Source organism: Nicotiana attenuata, chromosome 9 (assembly GCF_001879085.1).
Source record: "Nicotiana attenuata strain UT chromosome 9, NIATTr2, whole genome shotgun sequence".
Lineage (NCBI taxonomy): Eukaryota > Viridiplantae > Streptophyta > Magnoliopsida > Solanales > Solanaceae > Nicotiana > Nicotiana attenuata.
This window is the reverse complement of record NC_031997.1, coordinates 38,439,223-38,456,232: the sequence shown is the minus strand read 5'-3', so window position 1 is coordinate 38,456,232 and position 17,010 is coordinate 38,439,223. Positions and strand designations below refer to the sequence as shown.

The 17,010-nt window shown below is 40.6% G+C and overlaps 1 protein-coding gene across 1 annotated transcript; it reads left to right on the top strand.

Moving 5' to 3' along the window:
* Positions 834-5,489, top strand: LOC109232273 (translocase of chloroplast 159, chloroplastic-like). The gene has a single exon (XM_019397975.1). It carries the CDS (start codon positions 1,175-1,177, stop codon positions 5,306-5,308), a length of 4,134 nt encoding a protein of 1,377 aa, XP_019253520.1. The 5' UTR covers positions 834-1,174; the 3' UTR covers positions 5,309-5,489.

Sequence of the window (17,010 nt, the reverse complement as noted above, 5' to 3'; positions counted from 1 at the left end):
TGCATAAATAAATAAGTGATCACCAAATTAAATAAATTTTGTCCACTTCGATCTAATTCTTTCGATTTAACTTCTATTGAATAATATGATTAAAAATATAAAATAAAAATAAAGTTTTAAATCAGCAAATACACAGCTTCAATCTTCATATGACTAGACTAATGTTATGTGTATTGATGCCATCAGTTTAGAAAATTTTGAAAATCAGGGAATAACGTTATATGGATAAAAAGAGAATAATAAAAATCACCATTCAAACAAAATTTTGAAGATTTTGGAAAAAACGGAAGGAAAAATTATATTTTAATACATAAAATGGGATTGTATAAAGAGAGGAAATACAAAGATGCATGCATTAAAAAAAAAAGTAATTGAGAAAGAAATGAAAGAAAATGGAATAAGCAAGAACACAGAAAAGTGAACGTGTTTTGAAATCCAAAGGGATCCGATCTTGCGTACTTTGCTTGGAGGTCTAGCAATTTAACCATGGCATCTGGAGTCAATTTAGTACTTTGGGTGCCAAGCTTATGTAAAATACCAGTACGTGCATAAAAATTTAACGGTTCGACCAGGTGGCGTGGCACCCCAAATCAAGTATATAGATCCGCCCCTGATTAGAAAGGAAGTGACAAATAATATAACAAGAACTTGCACAAAATTTAGCAATTGAAGTACAGAAAAGAAGTTGCAATCCACGTTCGGTTTTATTATAGGAAGTTTTGGAAGGAATTAAATTAACAGGTGAAATAGTCAGTAACAGGAGTCACGTGACTCGCACGTGTATGATTTATTATACAATATACACACAGGTGACAGGAGGCATAAAGAAGAAGGTTTCAACTTTGAAATGAGCCGAAAAGACCTCCAAGAAAATTACAACCCCCAGCCTTATCTATGTTCATGTGTAAGCTTCTCCTCTAACCACTATACCTACCAAATACCCCAAATAACCAATTGTGAGCTCATACACCAAAAACAAACACAAAACACCAATCTTGAAATACACCAAAAAACAAACCCTAACCTAACCCCATACATCACCATCTTTTCCAAAGCCCCAAGACTCAATCTTTTTCAAATTTTCTTGATACCCCTTTTCTATTTTTTGTGTTCTTGTGTATGTTTTTATATAAAGAAAGGTAGGGACTAAAAAAAAGAAAATTTTGTTGTTACCATGGACTCAAAGATTTATGGTGTTCCACTTTCCACAATACAAGGGACCCCACCTCCTGCAAAGGTCCCTCTTTTTACAGGTATTAGAGCTCCTCTTACTGTTGATGATTCTGACTTTGAATACTCTAATGGACAAATGAATACTAGTTCCACAAGCAGTTATTATGGTAGTGACACTGGTTTTGAGTCTGAAGGCTTTGTTAGTGGTGAGGATGATTTTGAGACTGCTTCTGAGAGGCTTTTTGTGTCTGACTCTGATGAGCAGAATCTTGAAAATACTCATTTTGTTAACCAATTTGTTGTTTCTAGACCATTTGTGAAAATCCCAGATGAAGAAACTGGTAGCAGTGTGGGTGAATATGATGACTCTAGGTCTTCTTTGACTGACCCTTATGCAGATACCATTGAGGGACTAGATAGTAATGACGAATATATTGATAGACCTTTTGTTAAAGATAGGGAAATTGTTGAAGGACTTGATAGTATTGATGAATATAGTGATAGGTCTTTTGTTGTGGATGGGGAGAATGAGGTAGCTATCGGAACATCATTGGAGGGGTCTGATAAAGATGTTTCCTTTGCTGGAACTGATGTTGTTAATAGTGCGATTCCTTCGATTCCAACTCGAGGCATTCGGGCACAGTTGTCTTGGGACAGTGAAGATGAGTACTTGAGCACCGGTTTGCCAGAAGAGAATGATGTTCTTGGTGCCATTAGAATTCCGGATGATGTGGTGTTGGAGAGGTTAGATAGTGCCCCTAAAGTTAGAATCTCAGATGTTTCGGATGGCGAGGAGGGTGAATTAGAGCTTGGAAATGTGATAAAATCTGGAATGGCAGAGGACTTGATTTGGACTAAAGCAGAGGATAAAGCTGAAATTGACACTGTTCAGAATCTCATAACGGAGGGAGGTGACGCCGATGGTACTTTTGAAGGAGGAGAAGTCGTGTATCAGGTTGCAAGTAAAGAATCTATTTTGTTGGGACAAGAGTTAGACAATGACGGAAAGCTTTTAACAGAAGCAAGTCAAATTCTTGATAGTAATGCAGAGCCAAAAAGTGCAGATTTGTTTCGTGATGTTAAGCCTTCTGATACTACTTACAACAGCCCAAGGGAAGAAAATACAGTATCAAACTTCGGAGCTGATGAACTGAACTGTGGAAACAGTGTCGTCTTGCTTACTGGAGCTTCGGGGGACAGTCAGAATTTAGAGAGTACGGAGGAAGAGATTTATCAAGGAAGTGATTGTCAGGATATTGCCACTGAAACTGAAACTGAATCTTGTCATAAACTCACTGAGAATAGTGAAGTCGATAGCTTGGAATGCACTGAAATTTCAGTACCGCCAACAGCTGAAGAACAAATATATTCTAGTCCAAGCTCTTCATCAGATGTAACTTGGTCCTCCACAGTGGAAGATGACGTGCCAAAGTTATCAGATATAACACAACACACAGAGGATTGTTTAAATCCAGACTACTTAGAAACCAACTACAAAGGCATTCATCCTCTCAAATTGTTCAAAAGTGAAGAAGTCTCACTCTTAGGTGAAAATGATGAAAGTTTGACCTTGGAAGGATCAGATGATATGAAACTTATCATTGATCAGTTGGACCACCGAATAGCCACTGCTGACTATGATGGAGAGGTGTCTCGGGGTCATTTACCAAAGGTTGATGGTGAGATTGTGACAGACTCAGATGAGGAGGTAGACACAGACGGAGAAAGTGAAGGAAAAGAGATGTTTGATGCAGAAGCACTGTCTGCGCTGCTGATGGCTGCTGCCGGTGTTGGACCTGAAGGTAGAAATATTACAATTCCATCTGCTGATGGTACACGGGTTTTTTCTCTGGAGCTACCTAGTAGCTCGGGGTCCACATTTCACTCATCTCGGCCTGCTCAGCCAACCAATGCAGACAGTTTCACCCTATCCGAGAATAAGACTGAAGGTATATCAGAAGAAATTTTGAGTGAAGAAGAAACGAAGAAGCTTGAAAAGTTACAACAGTTAAGAGTGAAATATTTGCGGCTCATCCACAAGCTAAACCGGTCTCGTGAAGATTCTGTAGCTGCACAGGTCTTATACCAGTTAGTTCGTGCGGCAGGGAAGTCAGCCTCTCAAGCATCCAGCCTTGACTCTGCTGAGAAGGTAGCAATGGAGTTAGAAGCAGAGGATCCAGACAGTTTGAACTTTTCTCTGAATATCCTGGTGATTGGTAAAACAGGAGTTGGTAAGAGTGCTACAATAAACTCTATCTTTGGTGAAGCCAAATCAATAGTAGATGCATTTGTACCTGCAACTACAAATGTGAAGGAGATTATTGGACAACTGAATGGAGTTACATTGAACATCTTAGATACTCCTGGTCTCAGTTCTTCCCTGCCGGAACAATCCATTAACCGGAGAACTTTGCTGTCCATAAAGAAATATATGAAGAAACACAGTCCTGATGTAGTCCTTTATGTTGACCGCATTGACACACAATCTAGAGATCTTGGTGATGTACCATTATTGAAGTCCATCAGTAGATATCTTGGTCCATCAATATGGCGTAATGCCATAGTTACCCTTACACATGCTGCTTCAAGTCCTCCAGATGGGCCCGCAGGGTATCCTGTAAGCTATGAAATGTTTGTTGCTCAGCGCTCACGTATCATTCAACAGTTAATTAACCACTCCATTGGTGATTCACACACGATGGATGCTGGGTTGACGAGTCGTCCATTTTCACTTGTTGAAAACCACCCACTCAGTCCAAAGAATGAAAAAGGAGAAATATTGCTCCCCAATGGAGAAAACTGGAGATCACAGCTACTGCTTTTGTGTTACTCGATGAAGATTTTGTCAGAAGTAGATTCTATCATGAAAGATCAGGATTTTCCTGACAACAGAAAGCTTTTTGGCTTCCGCATGCGTTCGCTTCCTTTACCTTACTTTTTATCTTCACTGTTACAATCGAATGTTCATCCTAAAGCCTCTAACAATCAAGGCGGTGATGATATGGACTCAGACATTGAGCTGGCATATTCATCTGATTCCGACCAAGAAGTTGAACAAGAGTATGATAACCTTCCACCTTTCAGACCTTTGAGGAAATCTCAGATTGCAAAGCTAAGCAAGGAGCAAACGAGAGCATATTTTGACGAGTATGATTACCGTGTGAAGCTACTTCAGAAGAAGCAATGGAGGGAGGAGTTAAAAAGGCTTAGGGACATGAAGAAGAAAGGCAAAACAGAGATAGGTGTTGACCCATTACCTATGGAAGAAGGTGTTGACCAGGAAACAGGGAGCGCGGCAGGAATAGCAATCCCATTACCTGACATGGCGCTCCCAAATTCTTTTGATGGGGACAATCCGGCTTATAGATACCGGTCTTTAGAACCTTCGTCTCAACTTCTTGCTAGACCTGTTATGGACTCCCAGGGCTGGGACCACGATTGTGGATATGATGGTGTGAGCATTGAGGATCACCTCGCCATTGCAGGTCAGTTTCCTGCAGTAATAGCTCTTCAGCTCACAAAAGATAAGAAAGAGTTCAACATCCACTTGGATTCATCTGTTTCAGCAAAGACTTGGGAGAAAGGATCAACTATGGTGGGGTTCGACATTCAAACTGTAGGAAAGCAACTTGCCTACATTTTGAAGGGAGAAACAAAAGTGAAAAATCTGAAAACGAATAAAACAGCTGCGGGGGTATCCATTACTTTATTGGGCGATAATTTGGTGACCGGGTTGAAGTTGGAGGACCAGTTCGCCTTTGGTAAGCAGTTAGTTGTGGTGGGAAGTACGGGCACCATCAGGTCTCAGGGTAATTCAGCGTATGGAGCTAACTTAGAGTTGCGTCTGAGAGAGAAAGATTACCCCGTCGGCCAGGACCAAAGTTCACTTGGCCTTTCTTTGATGAAATGGAGAAATGACATCATATGGGGATGCAACTTGCAATCTCAGTTCTCCATAGGAAGGAATTCCAAGATGACTGTTAGGGCTGGATTAAACAGCAAGAAAAGCGGGCAAATAACAGTTAGAACAAGCACATCAGATCAACAGCAGATTTCTATTTTAGGCCTTCTGCCAATTGCTATAGCGATAGTGAGGGTGCTCTTCCTGCAAACAAGTGAAAAGAACTTAATATAGTTGTTGTATCTTAGACAAGTGCCAGTTGCACCTCTAATTTTTGATGTTTTTAGTGGCAGTTATTCTATTTTGTCCAAGCTATTCTCAGAAGTTTTTAGTATAAGTACTTCCTTTCTAATTTTGAATTATACTACAATTGCAGTGCCTGTACCATCAAATATTATGTGATTTTTTTGGTTCATTCAACTGTTTTTGCAACCTGTCTGTGAATTGAGCATTTGTCTCAACATGATTAGAAGAAGATGGACAATCTCGAAGGAATAACTTGAACTAAGAAGCGGTGAAGTAATACTTGGCCAATAGAGACTCCTAAAATCATTGACATTACATGCGATTAGCTTCTCCCCATGCACAGAGTTCAATAGACTTCTTCCGTTAGAATTAAACAAGGTTTCAAAAAGTCATACGAATGAGAAATCCCATTGCAAGAACCAGCTATTTGTTTCTTGGATGAGACTCAAAATATTCTTTAAAAATACTTTTATTTTTTGGGTTTTAAAAATTCCTTAAAACAGATCAAACCATGGACAAAATATTTTATAAATTTGATTACATACTATGGTTAACATGACATGTGTTTGCCCGTAAAACGGTACAGTTAAATTTGTAACGTGGTTTATAGATATGTGAATTAAATTGATACGAGAAAATAAAATAATGAAGAACAAAATTGAATAAAATAAGAATAATTAAAGAAAGACGAGCCTGGGCTTTGAATTGAACTTATTCGGAAACAAGAACAATATCAAGAACTAAATTCTAGCAGAACAACGTTTAGCAGAATAAGAGAGTAATATTTGCCTTTTTTCATAAAAGTATTTCATGTCCTTCAATAAGTACAAATTTCTCTATTTATAGATAAATTAAGGGAGATATGATCCCAGATCCCCAAACCAAGCTCCTATATAAGGTGAATAAAGATGCCTCTTGATAGCTGCATAACGGTTGAGTGTAAATGCTTGGATTCTCTGTAACAGCTGCTCCTTTAATGTTGCCTTCTTCAACCGGTATCTTGCTTTCAAATTCTCCCCTACGGTTTCAATGTCTATGGAACTCATACAACAATGACCACATGCTTTTACCCGGTGTCAGTTATTTGCTGACTCATATCCTACTTATCTTTACTTGTGATGACCCAAAAGGTCATCACTAGTTTTTAAATTAAATTCTGCGTTTCGAGGCCGCCTTAAAAACCTCTTTTAGCATCACCTCAATTTGCGTGCGCAGTCCAGGCGCGTAGCCGGAAAGCCTATATATGAAAATCTATGAAAAATTATAAAATTTGGTTATAAAATGAGCTAATTTGACTTCGGTCAATGTTTTGGGTAAACGGACCCGGACCCGTGATTTGACGGTCCTGGAGGGTCCGTAGAAAAATATGGGACTTGGGCGTATGCCCGGAATCGAATTCCGAGGTCCCAAGCCCGAGAAATGAATTTTTAAAGGAAATTATTTTCTGAAATTGTTTAAGGAAATTTGATTTGAACGTGTTTGTATCGGGCCCGTATTTTGGTTCCGGCGCCCGGTACAGGTTTTATATAACATTTAAGATGTTTCTGTAAAATTTGATGAAAAACGGACGTCGTTTGACGTGATTCGGATCTTAAATGCAAAATTTGATGTTTTAAGAAGTTTTGAAATATTTCATTGATTTTGAGGTTTAATTCGTTGTTTAAGGGGTTAATTTGGCGATTTGATCGCACGGACAAGTTCATATGATGTTTTTGAGTTACTACGTACGTTTGGTTTGGAGCCCCGAGGGCTCGGGTGTGTTTCGGAAGGTTTTAAACTCTTAAAAAGTTGTAGGTTTTCAGTTGCTGGTATTCTGGTATTTTCTTCTTCGCGTTCGCGGGAGGACCCTCGCGAACGCGATGAGTTAATTGTGCTGAAGGAAAATTCCTTCTACGTGAACGCGAGACACAGGTCGCGAACGCGAAGCTTTGGGGGGTCTACCCTTCGCGAACGCGGGCCTGGTATCGCGAACGCGAAGGCTTGTGGCCTGGTCAGGGGGAAGGGAAAATTATACCTACGCGAGCGCGACCACCTAGACGCGAACGCGAAGGCTCGAGGAGTTACTTCTCCGCGAACGCGAGCCAGCTTCCGCGAATGTGAAGGCCTATCAGGCCAAACCCATCGCGAACGCGATGACCAAAATTCGCCCAGTTATTTTAAGTTCCAAAAACAGAATGCAATACGGGATTTTCACCATTTTTCACAAACTTCTTCTTCTCCACACCTCTTGGGCGATTTTTGAAGAACTTCTTCACCATAACCTCTTGGGTAAGTAATCTTCGACTTGCTTTCTTCCATTTTTATCAACACCCACTAGATTTCTAGGCCTAAAATATGGAATTAAGGGTAGAAAATTAGGGATTTGGGTAGAGTTAGGGATTTTTGATTATTTGGGAACTTGACCTCGTTTTGGGGTCGGATTTTAAAACAAATTATATATTCGGGCTCGTGGGTGAATGGGTGATCGGGTTTTGGTCCGAACCTCGTGTTTTGACCAAGCGGGCCCGTGGTCGATTTTTGACTTTTGGGAAGAATGATTAGAAAGGTATAATTAAGTATTGGGATTGGATTGTTTAGCATTCATTGATGTTATTAAGTCGATTATGTATAGACTCGATTGGGTTGGAGACGAATTTGAAAGGAAAAGCGGTGATTGAGGCTTGAGTTGGCCGTGGAAGTTCGAGGTAAGTGTTTGGTCTAACCTTAGCTTGAGCGATTAGGAGTTGAGTCCTATTTTCTATGTGATAATTATTGAGTACGACGTATAGGCATGGTGACGAGTATCTATACGTTGGTGTCTAGCATGCCCGTGAGTCTTTATATTGTGATTATCATGACTTCGTTGTGTCTTTCATGCCTTGGTGATGGTTTCTATTGGTTGTATAAAGTTTGTGGAAAGAATTGTGACCTATGAACATTGAGGAGCGTTGGCTCAAGTTGTATAACGAATTGTGCAAGTATAAGTGTCAATTGAACTTTTAGAGCATTGGCTTGAGTTGTGAAATGAGTTGCGAAGGTATCAGCGATAATTGAACCTCTAGAGCATTGGCTCGAGTTATGAAGTGAATTGTGAAGTAAAAGTGAGAAAGAGAAGAGATAATTATGTTGTCACCTTTGCCGGGCTATTGTTGATTCATTTGTTATCTCCCTTGCCGGGATGTTGAAGCTATTGATGTTGTTCCCTTGCCGGGATTTAATTGTTGACTTGTTTCTCCCTTGCCGGGATTCTTATTGCAAATTTCCTTTATTTCATTGCCCTATTATTTGTGATTGTTGTTTGGGTGAGGAAGAGAGTTAAAGCACGAAGGGTGATGCCATGTATTGTTTGTTTTGTGAGGAAAGAGTGTAAAGCACGAAGGGTGATGCCGTGCCGCACGATGTACCATTCCGTGCCTATTATATTGATTTCATGGTGAGGAAAGAGTGTAAAGCACGAAGGGTGATGCCGTGCCGCACCCATTCCTTGCCTATTGTATTGATTCTTATGGTGAGGACGAGAGTAAAAGCACGAAGGGTGATGCCGTGCACTTGTCCTTGATTTCCCTGATTCTTATTGATAATTGAGTTATATTGTCCTTTACGTTAATTTACTGATCTTCTGTTGTTACTTGATTTTTATTTCGAGGTTATAGATTCTCTTACCCTATTTGCCTTGTGATTGTTGTTTGGGTGAGGAAGAGCGTAAAGCACGAAGGGTGATGCCGTGTATTATTTTGGTGAGAGAGAGTAAAAGCACGAAGGGTGATGCCGTGCACTTGTCTTTGATTTTCCTAATTTTACTGATAACTGTGTTACGGTTTCTCTACACTAGATTGCTGGTTCCTGTTGATCCTTGTTGTACCCCGCAACATGATTTCCCCTTCTTATTTCAATTGAATTGTGGTGATCCTCATATTTATTTGTTGCTCTTCTGTTACTATTCGATGTTCCCCCGCAGCATGTTTTCCCCCCTCCCATACTTGATTATATATGACTGTTTCTTTCTGTACTTCTTTTCCGCTGTATATAGTTAAATTGCACAGGTTATTTGGTGGTCTTGTCCTAGCCTCGTCACTACTTCGCCGAGATTAGGCTAGGCACTTACCAGCACATGGGGTCGGTTGTGCTGATATTACACTCTGCACTCTTTTGTGCAGACCCCAGTGTTGTAGACTTCGGACCACAGTGGGATTGCTGATCCTCGTTCATCAGGCGACCCGAGGTAGTCTTGCAGGCGTCCGCAGGCTTTGGCGTCTCCGTCTATCTACTATTCCTGTTTCTTTCATGCATTTCCAGAGATAGTGTTGTATTTTTTTCTTTCAGACCTTTATTTGTAGTATTCTTAGACCGTCTGTGAAACTGTGACACCAGTTCTGGGTAGTCGAGACTCAAGCAGTTGTATTAGATATTCATGTTCAGATAGCCTATTGTTTTTCTTCCGCTTATGTTGAATATATTGCTGTTTAAATGATATTTCTTCGAAATTGTTAAAGAATATAAAAACGGGTGATTGTTCAAATAGTTGGCTTGCCTAGCTCACATATGTAGGCGCCATCACGACTCCCGAGGGTGGGAAATCTGGGTCGTGACATTACTGCCACGTATCAATTTGATGAACGTCTACTTGTCATTCCTTAATTTTACCTTGTACAGATAGTCCCCCTACTCTGCGATGACTCAACTTGATATGACCGAAAGGTAGATAAGTCCTCTTTTCTCGGCGGGAAAGTTCTTGAACGATTTATGATCGTTGAAAGGACGCACGCCTCTTAGCATTTAATGAGCTGCACACGTGTTGTCCCGTGATTCGGCAAGTATTTTCGCTAGTTACCTAGGTAATGAAGGCCGTGTATTCTGCCTCTTACAAACTTCTTCCCTTTTCACCACTTTCATCTTTCATTTTTACAAACTTTCTTCTCCGAGTCTTCCTAAAGCTTTTCTGTAACTCCCCTTTTCTCAGTAAAAACTTTACAAATTCATACTTTTCATCACTATGTCTTCTGATATTTCTTCCTCCGGTTACACATGGACTTGCATCGATGGCGGTCCATTCAAGAAGAACAAGTCTAAGAAACCCGACTGCGGTCCTCCCTTTACTAACACAAGTATCCCTTCGCAGTTGTCTTGCGAAATGGATCTCCATGTTCAAAAGGAATCTTCTGACCCCGACAACGACAGAAACAGAGCTGTTGGTGAATATCCCTTTTCTATTCGCGGGCCAGTATTTATATCATATAAAAAGATTACATCTAGAAGAATATTCAGGTTTCAACTCCCACTGAAGTAGAGAGGATTACGTTCAGCAAATCAGGGTACATTTATGTTTTACACGTATCCTTCCACTTTAAGACTGTCACACCTCCTTTTTACACACCTACGGAATAGGGTATGATAAAGGGAGTTATTTCCAACTTGAAGTGGCAATCGGAACGGGATTTATTATTAAGATTCAGAGTCGCCACTTGGGAGATTTATGGTGTCCCAAGTCACCGATTGAATCCCGATCCGAGGAAATTATGACTCTGTTAACAGTCCGCGAACCAGAAATCCGAGTAAGGGATTCTGTTAACCCGGGAGAAGGTGTTAGGCATTCCCGGGTTCCGTGGTTCTAGCACGGTCGCTCAACTGTTGTATTTGATTTTATCTGATTTCGAAACATGTTATGTCCCATGTGCTTTTACTAGTAAACCGCGTTCATTTTTATTTTTAAGAATTGCAACGCCGTGAAAATGTATCTCGAACCACGTCGCACCAGTGCACCCGTGATTGTTAACACACTTTGACTACGTTGAGATTTGGATTTGGGTCACATAAATGTGCACCCGAATTCAGGAAAGTGATATTATTAAAGTACGCCCTTAAAGCCACTACGCGTTTTTTATTGTTTTGGGGAAGGTCGTGAAATTCGCTAAACGACCTATCCCGAAGTCTAAATATTTAACTTGAGCATTTGTCAAGGGACCCGCAATTTATCTGCTTAGCGACCTTGAGAAACTTGAGAAACACTATTAAGTATTCTACTAGCAAGAGAAGGCCCCAATCAATTAGTATGTCCATGTATTATTGCCAAGATACTCACATAGGTGTTGAACTAAAACAAAATACCCAAGGAAGCGTTCGAATTTGTGGGCCTTAAAGCAGGCCTTTACGAGAATTCAGGCCTTACAACAGACCTTAAATGTTCAATAAATAATTGCTGTCCAGACATGGGCCTTGTGGTAAGCCCAATAAGGAGACATTAAAGAGCAAAATCAACCCAGCCTGGAGACAAGCTCGACCTAATATCCTTGTCACAGTTGGGCTGTTTGTTTGGCCCAGACTTGTAGATAATCGTAGGCCTTTGGTATTTCTATTGCGTGGATCCTATTAAGGTATTTGCCGAATTAAACTAACAGATTTCAAAGAGCTAATTTGACGCTTATCATTGGTCGGTTTTAAAATACTATTTCGAACTCTATTGGCCTACCAACATGAATCATCACGAAATGCTACAACCCAATAATATGAACATTCATAGCTCTTACAGCTCATACAAATTTCAGCTCAAATTAAACAGTCCAATCATGTCATTAACCGCAGAAAGTAGACATTAGACTCTAGCGTGTGAATTGCTATAATCAGAATAAAACTCATTGCACAGTCCATATGTACAGTCCAGTTATACAGTCCAGTTATACAGTCCAGGGTTTACAATGTAAACACAAATTTAAAGCAAGCTTAACAAATGCAAATCCATGAGTATCTATCCTAGCAAGATAACTTGAACACACACATCTCAAGAGGTAAACAAATGGGCCTTCATTTCAATGTTCCAACTCAACGATACATCAAGTTAATCTCGAGAACATGTACCTGGAAATAAAATAGAAATGGAGGAGGAGAGGTCAGCTAAGGCAGTAATGAACAGCAGCCCAAATCCAAAGCAACTAGATCACTTTCAGATCCAAAAATACCACAGCAAACCCAGGAATGACTAGCAGCAGATTAAACACCAAAAGCAGATGAAAACCAGATATGATTGGATCAAAATACACTCGAAATCAACCCAAAAGTCCCTGAACTTGAACCAAACAAGGTCTAGAAGATACTCAAACCATTTTTTAATCTTCTGTTGCACTGAAATTTGATCTACAAATGAAATTCAAACTTGACCTAAGAGAGTCCCAATAGAACAGTACATATTTTTGGATTTTTCTACTGTTTTTGTTTGTGGTTTTGAATTATATTTGTTTTTGAATTTCAGACTTCAAATCTGTCAATACTTTGGGAAGGGGGTGAATTTTAGGCCTCTAAACTTGTGAATCAAGGCAAATGAATGCCTATTTATAGGTGAACTTAGGTCCAATTTCACATTTTTCCTTTTACCCCTTAGTCCCTATTCTAATTTCAGTGTTTACCCTTTATTTTCTGACTTGTTACACAAGCAACTACCTTAAGTTTATTAGAACCTACACTATAGTCCATCCTAGAAGGTTCTATACTTGTTACAATCCCTATTCTATCCTTACCCCCCTTTAAAAATTACCAAATCTGATGAAAGTACCCTTTTCCTATGCCTAAACTACCCTTTGAACCTCCTGAAATTACTAGCCTACATTAACTACACTACACTTTCTAACTGACCCTGGTTCAAATAACTATTTCTGCAAATTAACCAACCACCAATCCAATCGTGAATCCTAAATTCAAATGACTACTGATTTTTTGGATTAACAACTACTAATAACACATCAGAGTAAAACAGTGCTCACATAGTATTGATTAAAACTGTAAGCAAGCAAATTCGACACACACACAGCTAATAGAACAACTTATTCATGAAGCCTGGAGAAGATTTAAGCAACTAAAAACCTAAACTAACCCTAAGCATGATTAATCCTAATCCTAAAGAACTCAGTCACAACTAAATTGACAAACGACCCAATTCTTATTATTAATTAAAAGACAATGACGAATAACAAATAAGAAACAAGCTAATTTATTTGAACACTGGTTCAACCAAAAAATGAGGAGAAATAAACTCAAGCCCTAAATTGATTGCTCAAGAGGAAGTATCAGTCAAGAGGAAAAGACTAACGAAGGAGAACGAGGAAAACTTACTTAGCTTGAGAACTTGACTGACTATGGGTGAGCTCTGACCGGTCATTTGTTTGAATCCTCCGGGATTCTTGACGCGTAACATCCCTAATCGTGTATTTTCCAAAAGAACACACATGATTAGGGAAGTTATGGTCGAAAATCCCCAAGATTTTCTAATTTAGGGTTCTGCCGGATTTTGATCGGATATTTGGGCAATTCTGGCCATATTTGAGACACGTGGTTTTGAGGGTTGGATAGAGGAGGTCAAGGCGGTCCCATGGTGTTAATTTGGGACCGTTTGGCATAACCGGCGACTTGGCCGGAAAACTTCGAACGGATATTTGACGAGTTCTGGTAAGATTTGAGGGCAACGGACAGTGGATTCAGGTAAAGGAAGGGAAGGGGAATCTGGGGTGTAATTTTGGTGGTCATCGGAGCATCGCCGCCGGCGGCGACGATTTCCGGCCGGCGGCGGACGGCGGAGGGACGGTGGCAGATGGTGGGGCTAGGGCGGAGGAGGGTGGTGGTAACGCCGGCGTTACAGGGGAGGTACGAGGAAGATGAAACAATGTTTTAGATTTTAGGTTAATTTTCGGACAGTTTTATGGGATGGTTTGGGTCCATGAGGGCCGTAGGATCATGGGGAATGGACGGGCAGGATTGAGTGACGCCAAAACGGCGTCGTTTTGCCATGGGGAGGGAACTGGACCGGATTGATGATTTGGGCTGGTCTGGCAAAGACTTGGGGCATTGGGCTGGGATTAATTTGACAGTGGCCCAATCTTGGTGGCCTGATTAAGCTCAATGTCAATTTCATTTTATTTCTTTTGATTTTTTGTTCATTTATATTTTTTTTGAAATTTGTTAAATGCAAAATTAAAAGTAAAAACCACAAATTAATTCCAAGATTACACTAATTCCTAATTCAAAAGTAAAATAAGACAAATTAAAAGTATAAATGCAAAAGAACAATTTTTGTTATTTTCTTCTTTACTAATTAATTATAAAATGTGAAATTAGAACCTAAAACAAATGCGGAATGTATTTTTTATATTTTCATATGAATTAAAATGCACAAATAAAAATGCAACAATTACCAAAGAACGCCACAAAATTCACAAGAATTTATAAAATACTAGAAAAATTGTTTTGTTTGAGATTTTGGGAATTACTGCTTAGGGCAAAAATCACGTGCTCACAAAGACTTGGCAAGGAAATAGACCCGATCATATTGGAGTTTTGCCATAACTACCGAGTTTGTTTGGCTCCAGTAAGACCGAAAATATGGCACACGGTGGCTTGTCTTCAATTTCTGTGTTCCCGAGCTCAGGATTATCTTGCGCTTGCTCATATGATCAACCTCTATGCCCCTAAGATTTCCCGTGAAGGCGTGATCAAACTAATCAAATGCGTTCACTATACCATAGTGTGACGACCCAACCCGTCGTCTCATGTATTACAGCCCCGTTTTCTCCCATTTATTGCTCTTTCATGTTTTATCTATCAGCAATGGGTGAGCTAGAGTTGAATTGAATTGGTTTGGATAGCAAATGAAACATTAGTCTCTTTAAAGAAGGTTTGGTTTGGAAAAGTCAACCGAACGTTGACTTATTAGTTAGAATGCTCTGATGTGAATTTCGGTGATTCGGTTAGCTTTGGGAGGTGAATTTTGACTTAGGAGTGCGATCGGAAGTGATTTTGGAGGTCCGGTGTAGAATTAGGCTTGAATTGGCGAAGGTTGAATTTTGGCGAATTTCGGTTGGCAGGTGAGATTTTGATCCGAGGGTCGGAATGGAATTCCGAGAGTTGCAGTAGCTTCGTTAGGTGATTTTGGATATGTCTGCAAATTTTCAGGTCATTCGGAGGTGTTTTGGTCGGGTTTTTGATCGAATGCGTAATTCGGAAGTTCTTAAGAAACTTAGGCTTGAATTCGATGTGATTTGATGGTTCTAGCGTTGTTTGATGTGTTTTGAGGATGGGTACAAGTTTGAGTGAGGTTTTAGGATGTGTTGGTGTTTTTGGTTGAGGTCCAGGGGGCCTCGGGGTGAATTCGAGTGATTAAACGAGAGTTTTTAAAGTTGCTTCAGGTCTGTTGCTGCTGTCATCTGGTATATCCGCTTCTGCGAAAATGGACCGCAGAAGCGGTTCCGCAGAAGCGGGTGAGGGGCCGCAGAAGCGGTCAGGCATGGACTAGCGTAATTCCGCATAAGCGGAAGTTGGTCGCTTCAGCGGGTCCGCATAAGCGGATAGTTTACCGCAGAAGCGGTAATGAGAGAACCGCAGAAGCGGTGGTTGAATCGCATAAGCGAAGAGGCGGTTTTAAGTGAAAACCGCTTAAGCGGATTTTGGCCGCATAAGCGGTCCCGCATAAGCGGTAGCGGGACCGCAGAAGCGAAAATCGCTGGTAACAGAAGGGTTTTAAATGTTAAATTTCATCCGCGAGCAAGGGGTAGTTTCCACCATTTTTAAGCGACTTGGAGAGCTTTGGGCGAGGATTTTCGAGGGTTTTGACTGAGAATCAATTGGAGGTAAGTCTCTTGGCCTAATTACTCGAGTTTATGGTACATTTATCATAGAAATCAGTAGAATTTCACCAAAAACGGGTCAAGCTAGGGCTTGGAAAGCTGTGATGTAAAAATGGAATTTGGAGGGTCAAACGAGCTCCGATTTTGGTAAATTTTATATGTACGGACTCGTGGCGAGACGAGGAATCCGGTGATGTAAATTTCGTAATTTTTTGAGAAGTGGGCCCGGGGCTCGGGTTTTGCCAACTTCGTGAATTTTAGTGTTTTTCGAGTCTTTTCGATTGGGTTATGTTTCTTTAGCCTATTGTAATGTATTCGTTGTGGTTTTAATCAGATTCGGCGTGCGAAGAGGTTGATTCGAAAGGCAAAGGCATAGCGAGCTAGACTTGTGGCCGGTTTGAGGTGAGTAATAGATGTAGATGATGACCTGAGGGTTTGAAACCCCGGTATATCACATTGTGACGCTATATTGAGGAGAGACACGTACTCTATGACGAGTGCGGGGTCGATTGTGACTGGGGATTGTGACCTCACTAAGGGACAAAATCCCGCTTCTGCAACTTCTTCCTCCGCTCCTGCGATACCGCTTCTGCGGCCCCAATTCCGCAGAAGCGAAAATACCAGAAGCAGCAACAATAAAAATTTCACAAGTCCAAAACTCTTCGTTTAGCCACCCGAACTCACCCCGAGGCCCCAGGGACCTCAACCAAAAGTACCAACACATCCTAAAACATCATCCAAACTTGTTCCAATTATCAAAACACCTCAAACAACGCCAAAACCACCAAATTACATCGAATTCAAGCCTAAGTTCTTCTAAAACTTCCGAAACACGCTTTCGATAAAAAACCCAACCAAACCACGTCGGAATGACCTGAAATTTTGCACACATATCCCAAATCACCTAACGAAGCTACAGAAACTCTCAGAATTCCATTCTGACCCCCGAATCAAAATCTCACCTATCAATCGGAAATCGCCAAAATACTAACTTCGCCAATTCAAGCCTAATTCTACACCGGAGCTCCAAAATCACTTCCGATCACACCTACCTAAGTCAACAAACTCCACCCGTCCCGGACGACCTAAACCCGAACCACGTACGGT

What these genes read in the sequence shown, in the direction of transcription:
- LOC109232273 (XM_019397975.1), top strand. Translation starts at nt 1,175, where the DNA reads ATGGACTCAAAGATTTATGGTGTTCCACTTTCCACAATACAAGGGACC.